General features: G+C 39.1%; 2 protein-coding genes across 5 annotated transcripts in view; one reads left to right on the top strand and one right to left on the bottom strand.

The window, feature by feature from the left end:
- The window catches only part of LIMS2 (LIM zinc finger domain containing 2), a 33,404-nt gene extending 25,341 nt beyond the window's left edge, over positions 1-8,063 (top strand). For all 4 annotated transcript variants that reach the window (XM_080605117.1, XM_080605116.1, XM_080605118.1 and 1 more), the window contains 6 exons: positions 6-155; positions 1,006-1,156; positions 1,983-2,075; positions 2,914-2,962; positions 3,149-3,224; positions 4,049-8,063. In XM_080605117.1, coding sequence (XP_080461243.1) covers positions 6-155; positions 1,006-1,156; positions 1,983-2,075; positions 2,914-2,962; positions 3,149-3,224; positions 4,049-4,196 — 667 coding nt within the window. In that variant the 3' untranslated portion in view covers positions 4,197-8,063. The remainder of the gene's footprint in view (positions 1-5; positions 156-1,005; positions 1,157-1,982; positions 2,076-2,913; positions 2,963-3,148; positions 3,225-4,048) is intronic.
- MYO7B (myosin VIIB) overlaps positions 7,222-12,727 on the bottom strand; it is a 55,618-nt gene continuing 50,112 nt past the window's right edge. Inside the window, exons 46-49 of the mRNA XM_080605045.1 lie at positions 12,509-12,625; positions 11,627-11,710; positions 10,804-10,923; positions 7,222-10,009 (exon numbers count right to left, since the gene is read on the bottom strand). Of these exons, the coding sequence (XP_080461171.1) occupies positions 9,926-10,009; positions 10,804-10,923; positions 11,627-11,710; positions 12,509-12,625 (405 nt within the window). The 3' untranslated portion in view covers positions 7,222-9,925. The remainder of the gene's footprint in view (positions 10,010-10,803; positions 10,924-11,626; positions 11,711-12,508; positions 12,626-12,727) is intronic.

Here is a 12,727-nt window from a genome sequence, read left to right as displayed (position 1 = left end):
ACCAGGCATCTGTGCAGGCCATGCCATAACCGTGAAAAAGCTAAGGGCCTGGGCAAGTACATCTGTCAGAAGTGCCATCTGATAATTGATGAGCAGCCGCTGATGTTTAGGAATGATTCCTACCATCCAGATCACTTCAACTGCACCCACTGTGGGTATGTTCTTGTATTTAAACCCTGCCAACAAAGGAGAGAGACAAACAGTACAGTCAGCAATGCAGCCCTTTCCAAGGCCTAAACTTCGCTGCCTTCACATTGTTGAACAAACAGACATTCTTTGAGGAAAAATGGAGACATTGGGAAAGCCCAGAACTGCAGTTTTATTTTTCTGTATGTTGTTCTTCTGTCCTGTACTGAAAATGATAACAGTTCCTTGGTGTGAACTTACATCAAAGGCCGTGTGCAGATTATAATCAAAGTGCTGTACAAAGATAGTATTTACCAGTCTACTCAAAATAGTTCCATTTTGCATTTCTGGATCGGAGGAAAAAAAAAAAAGACTTGGAGAGGTGTGTCTGTCTTCTGGCACAGTCTATTATTACCATGCTGATACCTGTCTGACATAAGTTACTTCTCAGAGAGGCAGTGTAACTGGAGCATAGTACTGCCCTTGTATGGGTAACAGTGCCGAGGAATAAGGTAAATTGGTTGCTGCTGACCACTACTGGAATAGTCCTTTTACCTGAGCTATCGCATTCAAAGAAGCTTGAGTCTTTGCATGACACAATATCATTGCATGTAAGTGCACCTCATATTTCTGCCAGAGTATCTAGCTGAAAACATGATACTCCATGTGTGTTCTCTTGTAGCAACCTGAGAAAGAAAATTTAGAAAAAAACAGTCAACAATAGCTGTATTTCGCTAGCTGAATTTAATGACGCAGTATTTACAGCATGAACATTGCCAAAATATATTAACTTTCAAGCTTAGTCTTCTGAGATATCATCTCAGGATTTAAGGAGCTTCACTTGGTGTTCTTACTTCAGGGACACGTTTGTGTTTTCAGGAAGGAGTTGACTGCTGAGGCCCGGGAACTGAAGGGAGAACTGTATTGCCTGCCCTGCCATGACAAGATGGGAATCCCCATCTGTGGAGCCTGCCGCAGGCCCATTGAGGGACGAGTGGTCAATGCTCTGGGAAAGCAATGGCATGTTGAGGTAAGGCTTCTCTGAATCTGAAATGTCCTTCAGGAACCATTTTGGAAGAGGACTACCGCTCTTTGGAAGCTGTAGATGATTACGTGATGTGTAACATAAGAATTCAGACAGGAAGCAATTGCTTATGTTTCAGATTTTCTTCACCTTATGTCAGTGAATGAGTATAGCAGGTTCATCAGAATTGCACTGCAAACCTTCTTGCAGAATATGGTTCACAAAATAGCATTTACTTACTTACTAACAAATTTAAATAATTATTTACCTGGATATACTAACGTATATTCTTTCCACCCCTAGTTAGAAGGTTTGTTACAATTTTAGAATTTGTAATGTAGGCAAAACCAGTGCAATTTTCACCTTTAAAGCCTTTTCAGGTCATTTTTTTCTATAACTTTCAGCTGAGTTGTCTCAGCTTGCTCTGAAGTTTTGTACTGATTTATGTTTTTGGTAACAAACCTCCCAAGGCTGAACTGTGAAAGAGATGCTGCTGCTCATTTGGACTGCATTCATACCAACCCTATTTTATGTTCCTGTTTCTTTTCTCTGAAACAAGCAAGATAATATTCCACAAGTCTATCAGTATAGACACAATGTGATTCCCTTTCAGCAGGTGTTCTACTTATCTTTAATGTAATTCTTAGTTACTAATAACAGACTAAATATTTCCTCTTTCTTCTCACTCTCATAATTTCCAGTCCCAGTTTTATTAAATCATTAAGTCTCCTTTACTGAGCTATGATTTGCAGACAGAACAGTACCCATGCAAATTTTTCCCTGGTGATGGAAAAGTCACATTGCTTGCCAGTGAGTCTTCTTTCTTTTACAGCATTTTGTTTGTGCCAAATGTGAGAAGCCATTCTTGGGGCACCGACACTACGAGAAAAAAGGACTGGCTTATTGTGAAACTCACTATAACCAGGTAAATTCTGTCATCTGTGCTGTAGGCACACACTCTGGCTGCCGAATGCTTTGGTAATCTCAATTGGTAGAGGCACACAGTATTAAGAAATTACTGAGATTTAACTGAAAAATATAGGTTTTCTTGGTAGATGTGAAAAGTGATGCTGAGAACAGAATAGAAATGTCTTGTGGAGTTTGATTTTTCTTTGTTCCATTGAGAGAAGAAATACTGACTATAGGTAGCAATTAAAATCCCTTTAATTCTACTCCAAAACTATTTGTATGGACTTCTTTGTTAATTACTGACTTCTGTGGGCCTGAAATTTTTGTTGTGCTGTCTAACGCGTAAGAAAAGTATGTTTCACAAGTCAACACAAATGTATTTTTACTGTACAGTGGGCAGCTATGAATTTGGTATTTTCTTCTCTCAGATAAGTTAGTCTCTTTCTTTTGTAAGAGATAAGTGTTACTGTTTTGAAAGTAGCTGTAGGTTTTGTTTTGGTGTTTATAGTTTAGCATCAGGAGATGTTTGTCTTCAATGAGTGTCATACTTTACAGATCCTGTAATACTCAAATTGTCCCATGTACAGGACTTTAAGATCACATAACAGTGGTAGAGTGTGAAGCATCAACAAAAAAGGTCTTGTAGTATTTAGTAGTATGAGATCCAAATGAACATAGAAAATTTGGCAAGTGTATGAGAAGTTATTCAGAAGACTTAAATTGGTATATCTGGGGGCTACTGCAATGTCTGGTAATTCACTAAGTAGAATTTAATGTTCCCACCAGCTGTGTGATTTGGGGAGCATGAGCAGTCAGTAACATGAGTTCCTGTTCTTATTTCTTTTGCTGTGCAGCTCTTTGGCGACGTCTGCTACAACTGCAGCCACGTGATAGAAGGAGATGGTAAGATTTGTTCCCTACTTGTTTTGGGTCGCTGTCCCTTTTCCATTTGTTAGTGCAGCTGTTGCAATCCCACAGTTGCAAGGCACCAGTGTTTCTTTACACATCTGGCCTCATTTGAATTTGGATACAAATCCAAATTCAAATAATCTGGCAGTTTCCTTTTATTTTGTGCTTTTGCTTTTGCAGTGGTATCAGCTCTTAACAAGGCCTGGTGTGTGAATTGCTTCTCCTGCTCCACCTGCAACATCAAGCTTACACTGAAGTAAGTCAGTGTTTATAGTTTGCCCCTGAGGCAGGGTATCAGCTTGGGGGTGCCATGAGCCAGTGCCCCTCTGAAGGGCGATGTACTACTGACCCACTGAGCAGTAATGCTTTTTCTCTGTGGGAGTGGGTATTTTCAATCCCTTGGATTTCAGAACTGCAAGAGAACTGGGACTCAACGTATTCTCTACTTTATTTTCCTTCTGTTCATGAAGGAAGAATCTGTTCTGTGAGAAGATTGAGTAAGAGGACAGCTCTACAGAAGGAAGGCTTTAAACTTTAAGTAACTGCCTGTCCTGAAATACCTGTAGCTTCCATGGCTCCTTAGTCTGTATGCTCCCCTCACTGACAGTACTTGCAATTGCTTAGATTAGCATAATATTTTCTTTCAGATTAGTTACCCCAAATATGTAGAAGAGGAATAGAAAACAAAGTGATCCTACATTTTCTTTTCTCAGGTTCAAACCCCTTAACCTGCTATGCTGGATTGGCCCTACCGGTCTTGCATATGAAGGAGCTCTAATTCATCACAAAGGGGACCTTTGAAATTATATTTCCATTCCAAGATAGCATTGTTATTCTAGGCTGTTAAGTACAAATGCATAGCAAAATCTTGCTCCTTACTAAGCTAGCAATACTGAAGATCCTCATTCCCTGATTAAAATCTCATCTTTATACTTGCATGAGCAGACAAGGAGGTGAGGTGTTTTACAAATGCAGTAGAAAGCAAGCAGCTGCATTTATGTAGATGCACACAGACTTGATTTAGTCAGGGATATAATTTGAAAATAGTGCTTTAATAGCTCTCTGTTCTTTGTGTTAAAGGAATAAGTTCGTGGAGTTTGACATGAAGCCTGTATGCAAGAAATGCTATGAGAAATTCCCACTGGAGCTGAAGAAACGCCTGAAGAAGTTGTCGGAGCTGGCATCCAAGAAGGCACACCCCAAAGCTCTGGATTTAAACTCAGCTTAAACAGGTCTGTCAGTCTACTGACTGTACTCTTACAGTCATAAGATGCTGCTCACAGCAGCTATTGACGTCAGAGAGAACAAGTGAACTAAGAACAAGTGAAAGAACTAAGAACAAGTGAAACCAAAGATAAGTAGTACCTTCCCCTGCTTCTGGTAATGTGGCTTGCATCTTTACTATCCCTTTTCTCAAGCAATTTTCTATTAACACTGGCACAAAGAGCAGTTTACAGGCTGGTTATTAATTTGCTAATAACTTTTTTTGCCTTTGTTGAGCTGTACACAATCTTTCCTTCTTCAGCTGAACTGTACTTCTCTTTCCAGTCCTCTATAGTCTAAAGAATTTGGAAATACTGGTTGAGTGTAGGGGTGGAAGAAATGTGTGGTTTGCTCTTTTTTTTGGTTAAAATATAAATATTTCTCTTCTTACCCTGGGCGAAGACTTTTTTTTTTTTTTTTTTAAATATCCAGGCAAATACTCTGAAAGCTGTCACTCCTTGCTACATGCAAGATGCAGTAGTCATTGTCCAGATTCCTCCTGAGAATATATGGATGCTGTACAGTCCTCCTGGTTTGCAGGTTTACTGAGTAAGCCCAGAAGCCAATAGTTATTGTACTTGATGGCATCTACATTGCCTACTTGTCTGAGTCAGGACCAATGATAAGGCAGCTGAAGAAGTTTTCTTTGCTGCTTCCCTATTCAACAGTAAGAAGATTGCAGTTACCAAGGCCAAGTCAGCTTCTTCAAAATAGTTGGGCTCTCCATAAGGAGGAGGTGGCTATGGAAAAGGACAATTATTTTTTTTTAGAAACTGACACTATAATTTTCTCAGTCTGTTCTCTACTACATCATGGGTACTAGAGCTTCCAGTGGTCAACACAAAGCATGTCCTGTCCGCTGACACAGCTGATGTTTCTTGAGGCAGTGTGGCTAAAGCTGTAGTCATTCTTTTGCATGATGAAATCCAGTTTATAATATGGTATTAATTTAAGTGCTTCAGTTTCAAATCCAGTCCTTCTCACTTTATTTGAAAGGTGAGAATATACTCTTAGGTCACTATCCAGAAAGCGTAGTTACATGAAGGAATTTCTAATATTTAGAGTTGATAGCAGATGCAATTTTGTGGAGAAAAAATAGTAAATATTTTTCTTAAATTTTTCAACCAAGTAAGAGTTACCCATCAACTTTCTTCTTAAGACCTGAGTGTACTTAAAGAGAGGACCTCAGACTTCAATCTGTACCTCTTAAGAGTACAGTTTTGCTTCCAGGTTTCTTTCTGCTCCATAGTTTTCCCTGTCACTAGTGCAGTTTCACGGGTCCTACTGCCTCTGCTAGTACAACCCAAGGTGCTGAGAAGTGTATTGGTTTTGAACATTCTCAGTACTTCTTTAAGGGTGAGCCATCAGCAGAGCTGTTCTGAGTCCACCTGTGAGCTACTGAGACCTTTGGAGGTGTGTCCTGTGGTTTCCTGTGCTGAACTTAGCCGAGCAGCCTGAGAATCCCTTTCCATGAATATTTGGAGACTATCTGCCCTTTTTGCAAGGTGAAAGGATGGAAGGCACTGGAGGACTGCTGTCCCATGTGTGACTTAAATCTGCCAAAAAGCGTATTGTTTAGTAGGTCAAACGAAGAAAGCAGTTGGGTCTTGGCAGCACCCTGCAGCCCCAGGTGAATTAGTTAGCAAGAAATTAAAGCTTCCTCACTTTTGGCGTGTATGAGCAGCAACTGGGTTGGGGCAATAAGCTGCCTTAAAATTGCCCTCACTGCCATCATACTCTGCTCAGAATGGATCTACACGAGATGATAGCTAAAGCACTGATAGCTGTTAACATGCGTGCTGTAGCCACTACCCATGAAACTGCAGCAGCGATATATCGTAGCAGTGGTGAGAAATTCTGGTTAACTGTGTGCAGGTAAGAATCCCACCATCTCTTAGATACTGGCTTTCCTAATTCAATTTCCTTCAGCTGCTTTGCTTTTTTGTTGTCTTAATTTACCATAAGCTCTTAACTGGGGTATACTGCATCCACTGTAACACTATGAGGGGATAGGCTTTAATCTGATGGTAGAACTCTTGCATCGTCTTCTGACCAATGTGCACTGCAGATTACACTAATAGTAGCTGCTTTTGTCACTGCTTTAGGAGAACATGTGACTTGTGCCTGTTCTCTCACTAGCCTTTAAATGGTCTTTTAGTTAAGGGCACAAAGAGCAGCATGTCTTTTAGTGCAGTAGTATGTGGCCACTGAAAAGACTGGTCTTGTAAGCCTATTCTTTGGCATTTGGTTGACACAGTAAAGCACAAAACTTCAGATCTAGGTGCAATTCACTATGTTACGCAGATTCTTCTCAGCACAAAGCATGGAGGTCTGTTCCTATAATCTTAGTCACAGGCCACACCTAATGCCAAATCTGAGCAGCTGTGTGTCTTCAGCTTCCTGGGAAAATGGTGGAGGAACACAAAGCTGTATGCTTACTGGTAAATGCAGAATGGCTGGTTAACTAGCTGGCAGTAGGAAATACTCTTTTAGTGGCCACTCAAGTTCAGCAATGGAAAATGCATGCATGTAGAGGCAAATGGAATTACTACTGCAAGTAGAGATTTAGTGTGTCCTCTCACTTTGTCTCATGTTAGAAATTCAGTAGGCCAAATAAGCTTCAGCATTCAAAGGATAGTCGATATCATTTTCTTTCATAAGCTGTTCAGTTCTTTACAATCTGGATTTTGCCCTTCTCTTCAGAGCATTTCTCAAAATTAGTGGAGGGAAAAAATCATCATAGTCATTGATCTCTATAAGTAGCATATTGTGACGATATGTTAGCATCTCTTGAATTATTATTTTTTCACAATTACCTTTCTTATCCTGCCATGTGCAGAGATAGAATAATTAATGTTACTCCTGTACCTTTTGTGAGACAGTGGAATTGAGGGAGTAAGAGAAATAATTATAAATACTTTGAAGAAGTGCATCTTCCCTTTACCTTTTTGAGTCTACTTTTTTAGAAAATAAGTAGAACATAATGCAGACTTAAAAATTCTGCTTAGTGTGTTGACAGGCTGACATTGTTTTTTTTTTTTTTTAAATAAAGTCAAGGTCTTGGTCAGAAATAAGCTGCATGCTTTTTTCATTGCTGTAAATAGACATTCTGACCAAATTCATCCTACGTGTCATACCACTGGAGAGCATAGATTTATATCAAGGCTGAATTTGGCTCAGAAGTCTATACTGACTAAAAGCTGTTGTCTCATTACATACATTTATAGTTTACATTCATATTTATACTGAATTACAATGACTAATATTCACTGACTACACTTGAAAATGGTTATGCTTTTAAAAATCACAGCATGTGAAGCTTATTTGTATTAAAAGGGTATGTTAATCACTTGCTATCTTTCTTCATGGCAAACTAATCTGCTATCTAGGGTTTGCATCCCAGCCTTTATTTTCACAACAGTCTGTGCAATGTATGCAAATGTCCAGCCTTCTGTACAGAGAGCTTCTAGATGTTGTGTGTTTTGTATTAGATGATGTGACTGACGCTTTTAAATCAGTGGTTAGATGGTGAAGGAATAGGTTGCAGACGAATGTAATAAATGCAGTTGCACTAGTCTGTAAAGCACCATTAAGTGCTAAGGATGGCACAGACTGAGTAAAAGAACTAGCAGCTATTAGTCATGGTTCAGGCCTTGATGATAAGTGTAGATTCTGCACAGTGTGGAGCTCTCGTTTTATCACACATTGCTTATGCTGTCTAACCTAACGTGACTGTGGATTGAAATACTGTAATACTATACCTGTTTGTGTTCCTGTAATAAAGTTAATTGTAATACATTTTAAATCTTTGCACAAAAAAAAAAAAAGAAAACCAAGTTGTATATAGTACATTTACAATTGCAGTGCTGACCAGTGGAGCATTACACATCATGAGGAGCTCTGAGGATTGCCCAGATCTGATTCAATGTTGTGTTGTGTTGAATTTTTTGGATGTGTTGCTTCAATGGTGATGTGTTAATTGATGAAGTTGTGCAGAAAAGGGATATCATTCTCTTAGAGGTTATGCCGTACAAATTGTATTGCATATACAAAAAGGAGATGAGATGCTATGATCATTTACAGACTGTAGTGGACAGTTTAAGTTGCATCGATCTGGAGTGAATACTCACTTTTCATGTTGAAAAAGACATCGTGGTTGATTTTCTGCAGAGTTTATTTAAAAACCAGAAACAGTACATTTTGGATGCAAAATTTCTTTTTGCACAGGTGAAGTATTGAATGCTTCTCACTTACAGTCAGTTAGATCAGACATAAGATGACAAAACAACTCAAAAGTCATTAGTCTTAAAAAGTTTCCATTGCCAGCAATGGACATTACAGCAGGAATATCTAATTGCTTGCAAAATGATCAACTATTCTGACAAGTGTGGCACTCATTTATATGCACAAAGAGGATGGGGCTCTTCCCTGCCATGCATGTACAGAACTCCAAAACAAGGGAACCATTGTGCATACATTGGCAAATTAGTGAGAGATCTAGCGGAGCTGCTTTTCCAGCGCTGCCAGATTGTGTCTCAAGGAACTTGGTGTAAATGCTTTAAGACATGTCCATGTTTCACCACATGCAAAGGAGGGCTTGTCACTGAGGAATGGCTGCTTGTTCTCTGGTGGGGTAAGCATCTAGGCTTACTGTCACTGCGGTACAGATGCTTTACGTGCTCTGGTTCCTGACGGTTCAACGCTGTGTTTTTACTAAGGTCTGTGAACAAGCGCTGAATCAAATTACCACTCAGTGCCTGAAGCAGGAAACAGCTTTAATTTTGCTTGATCTTTTCTACCATTCTTGTCTTGTGAATGAGTGTCTGCATAACTCCAAGCTGAGAACATTTCTATATAGCAGAAATATGTCTCTTTTCAACAGATGTCTGTTAGACTGCGTTCTTCAGTTCTAATAAGCATATCTATAACTTGAAATAGGAGCAACTGAGTAGAAGTAATGGGCCCAAAATTCAGATCCATTTCAGAGTTTGTTTATGCTTAATAGAAATTGCGGAGTAGAAAGCAATTATTAGTTTCTGAGTGTTTTATGAATTGTTGGAGAAAGAAAGCAATTTAACCAAGGCAGTGATAAACTAGTGGACAGCCCACTAATTTTGCATCACACAGGAGTGACATTTATATTGTGACAGTAAATGGTTGTCATAGTCTACTGTAACTTCAGTACATAATCTAGTGGTAAAAGGATGAAAAACGTTATCTTGCCTTTCAGGCTGTCCAATTATCCTTCTACTAAAGGGCATTTATCCACTTTTAGAATTTCCAGTACGAAGGAAAAGACGTTACCTTTATTTGCAAATTATGCATTTGGTGAGAGTGTAGGAAACTAAGGGGGCTTTTCTGTCCAAAAGGAAAAAAAATCTGTTAATGTGTCTCTCTCTTTGAAAATGGAGGAGATCTGGAGTATTAGATTAAAATAGAGCTAAATGTTCTCTGAATCCAAAGACTGAATGGAATTCTAATACTACACCTAAGAAAGAGAAGTGCTGAAGATATTTGAAAGCACGTGCTCTGTGGAGCTTCTCTTGTGGTAATATTTCAGCAGCACAGTTCAAATTCAGTGTGTGATCAGAAAACTGATCAGCAAGATTAATATTTTTTAAATAGCTTTTCTTCTGGGAGATGAAATTACAGGTAGTTTGGCACTGATGTAGGTCATGGATTCTGTTTTTGCTTTCAGGCTGGGAGGCTCTTTTGCTTGTTTACAGCATTCATTAGCACACGTACATAGGATGTTAATAGGTCATCCATTTTGTAACCCTGTCAGAAAAGAAAGAAGTCTTAAGTCTCTCAAATAGCCCCATAAGCAAAAATAACTGTCATTTCCTCTCTGTTTGACCTTCTTAGATACTTTACTGCATGGATGATGTCTATTCCAACAGCTATTACTGGTTTTATAATTATTTATCTATTCCTCCCTCCAGTCTTCCTTTCATAGATACAGAAAAGTTTACAGAGCACAGCTCTACTGTCATTGTTATATCCTTGTCATTCAAACCGAAATTTGACACTATAGCTTGACATTGTACTTAGGAATCCAAGGGTTTCTGTGAGAGAAGTTAGACCTTAAGTGTTTTAAAGTTTTCTTCACAATTTTACCTTTTATCTTTAAATATCAATACAATGATGCTTGTCTGAGTCTGAACAGTCTGAAAACAGTTCTTAAAGAGTTGGTAACATTCATTTAAAAGAGGAAAACCTTACAAGATGTCATTGTTGTATAGCAGATTAAACCACAGAAGATGAAAATCCTCTTAGGTAGTTTTGTGGATAAGTGCAGTCGTTTGTTTTTCCCAAACAGAGAGAATTTTGATGTATGGGAAAAACTTGGGAATTTACTATTTTTCTTCATTTCTGTGGCTTGCTTTTTGCATCAGATAGCATTGCATAGCACCGAACTGGTTCTAAACTGCAGTTATACTGACATTAACAGTAAATGTTTTTGTATCTGCACTGGTTTTAATGGTCTGTTTTGGCATTACTGTTCTGTAACAGGTCTGGATTTAAAAGAAAAAAATAGGAGGCTCTTGTCTGTAATTTAACAAAATCCTTACCAGAGATGTCTCACATAAGATCCGGTTTCCTCGTACCAGGTTCCCTATTGTCATGTGAAAGTACGTGCTCCCACTGCTCCAATTGGAGATTTTGTTAAAGGGATAAACTGTTAAAATTTCCTGTAAGGAGAAACAAACCGATTTAACTGAATTGTGCAATGTTTCTCAAATGAATATAGGCTGTTATATACAAAAACCTGTAGAGCAAAAGCATTCTATGCAGTGGATCAAGGTAGGTCTCGCATCCACACTAGTGGTATATGGTATTCTCACCACGCAGGTGTGTCTTAATCACTCTAAGGGACTTCCTCTTATTATGCGTTTTTTTTTTCCTTCCTTAGCCTACTGCCATCGTATTTACAATAATCTAAAACTCACTGGATATTTATTCTCTTATGAAAAGCAAATAGTGATACTTATAAATGTTTTTGCCTGGGAGCTTGGTAAGACCAGACAGTTTGGCTAGGTTAGAGGGCTGGTAAACACCATCATCTGACATGATCTTTTAGATAGCTTGTGTTTCCTGCAGAGCATTTTTCTGAAGCAGGCTCCCTAGTATATCATCCATCAACCTGATGCTACCATTTTGTGTAGGTCCATCATTATAACCATCTCTTTTTTCAGAGACACTCTACACTGTTCCCTTTTCAGTGCAGAAACTGCAAAGAAGTGATCTGAGGCTATAACATTTTCTTCAGTTTGTCACAAAAAATGAGTAGAGGGACTGGACTCTATCCTCTTCTAACACTGAGGTCCTGTTGCTGTCTCTAAATTAGGAGTGTCAGTGAAACCCTTGTTTAGATTCTTGAGAAGCAACTGTTACCTTTGTCTTCTGATGCATCAATGAGACTCCTTGCTTGTTGATTGCAATCAGCACAATATCTGGGAAATTTGGCTCGGAGGTTTGCTATAAATGAGCAACAGAGCAGAAAATAAACACAAAATGTGAAAAAATTATCTGTATTAGGTGTGGTGACACACCTAACGGCGCCCAGCACTGCTTGTTCTCTTTGCCAAATAAACACTGGAACTTGAAGCTCTTCAGTATTATGTAACTATTGCTAAGGATGAATTTTCTTGGTGTATAATTATGACTTGAGATACGTAACTCACTGCTATAAAAGCAGAATCAGGTCCATTATTTCCTAGGCTGATAGTAGGCTTAATGGTTGGTTGCAGATTAGTCTGGTAGGAGCATAATGAGGAGAAATTAAAGGTAAAAAAGGGGGAATGATCCCTGAAGGTATACAGAGTCAGACCCCAGAAACAGGAGATTGGGCAGCATTTTGTTGTGGAGAACAATGACAAGACAGTATCTACATAACTCTCCCCCCGCCCCCATTTGCTATGTAGTCATAATATTGGGTATTACAACTGGATATAATGGTATTTGTACTACCACTGTGTTTTACAACTGGTCATTCCTCAACAGTGCATGTAGCAGCATGATTTCTTTGCAGTGTACTCCTACGTTTGGCACTTCTGCCCCTTCCAGAACCAGAACAATACAGCCAGTAAGTAACAAGCATTGTTCCGAAGGGATAAAGTAGTTATCTCCCCACTTTCAAGGAACCGCATTTTCCTCAGGGTATGATGGGAACCCAGTTTTATAATGAATTCTCACACAGATTCTTTATTATGGTCCATCCATATCTCCTAGTGCTGGTCTACTACCAAAGCTGTTCATACAGGCCTTTAAACCTACCTTCACCTCAAAGAAGGCTGATCCAAACGTTGGCCACCGGTATATTATTTTCAAGAAGGCAATCTTGGCCTCGTCCACAGTTTTTTCTTCATGTTTGCTATATGCTGCAATAATGCTCTGTTTAGAAGAAAGGATACACAGCCGAGTCAGCTGGAGACAGGCACGTTTCCACTGTCTAGCATTAGCACTAGAGAAGGCATCAGACCATCAGCAAGGTCA

The sequence above is a fragment of the Anser brachyrhynchus genome (assembly GCF_964034855.1).
Source record: "Anser brachyrhynchus genome assembly, chromosome: 9".
NCBI classification, from domain to species: domain Eukaryota; kingdom Metazoa; phylum Chordata; class Aves; order Anseriformes; family Anatidae; genus Anser; species Anser brachyrhynchus.
This window is presented reverse-complemented; position numbering and strand designations above follow the sequence as displayed.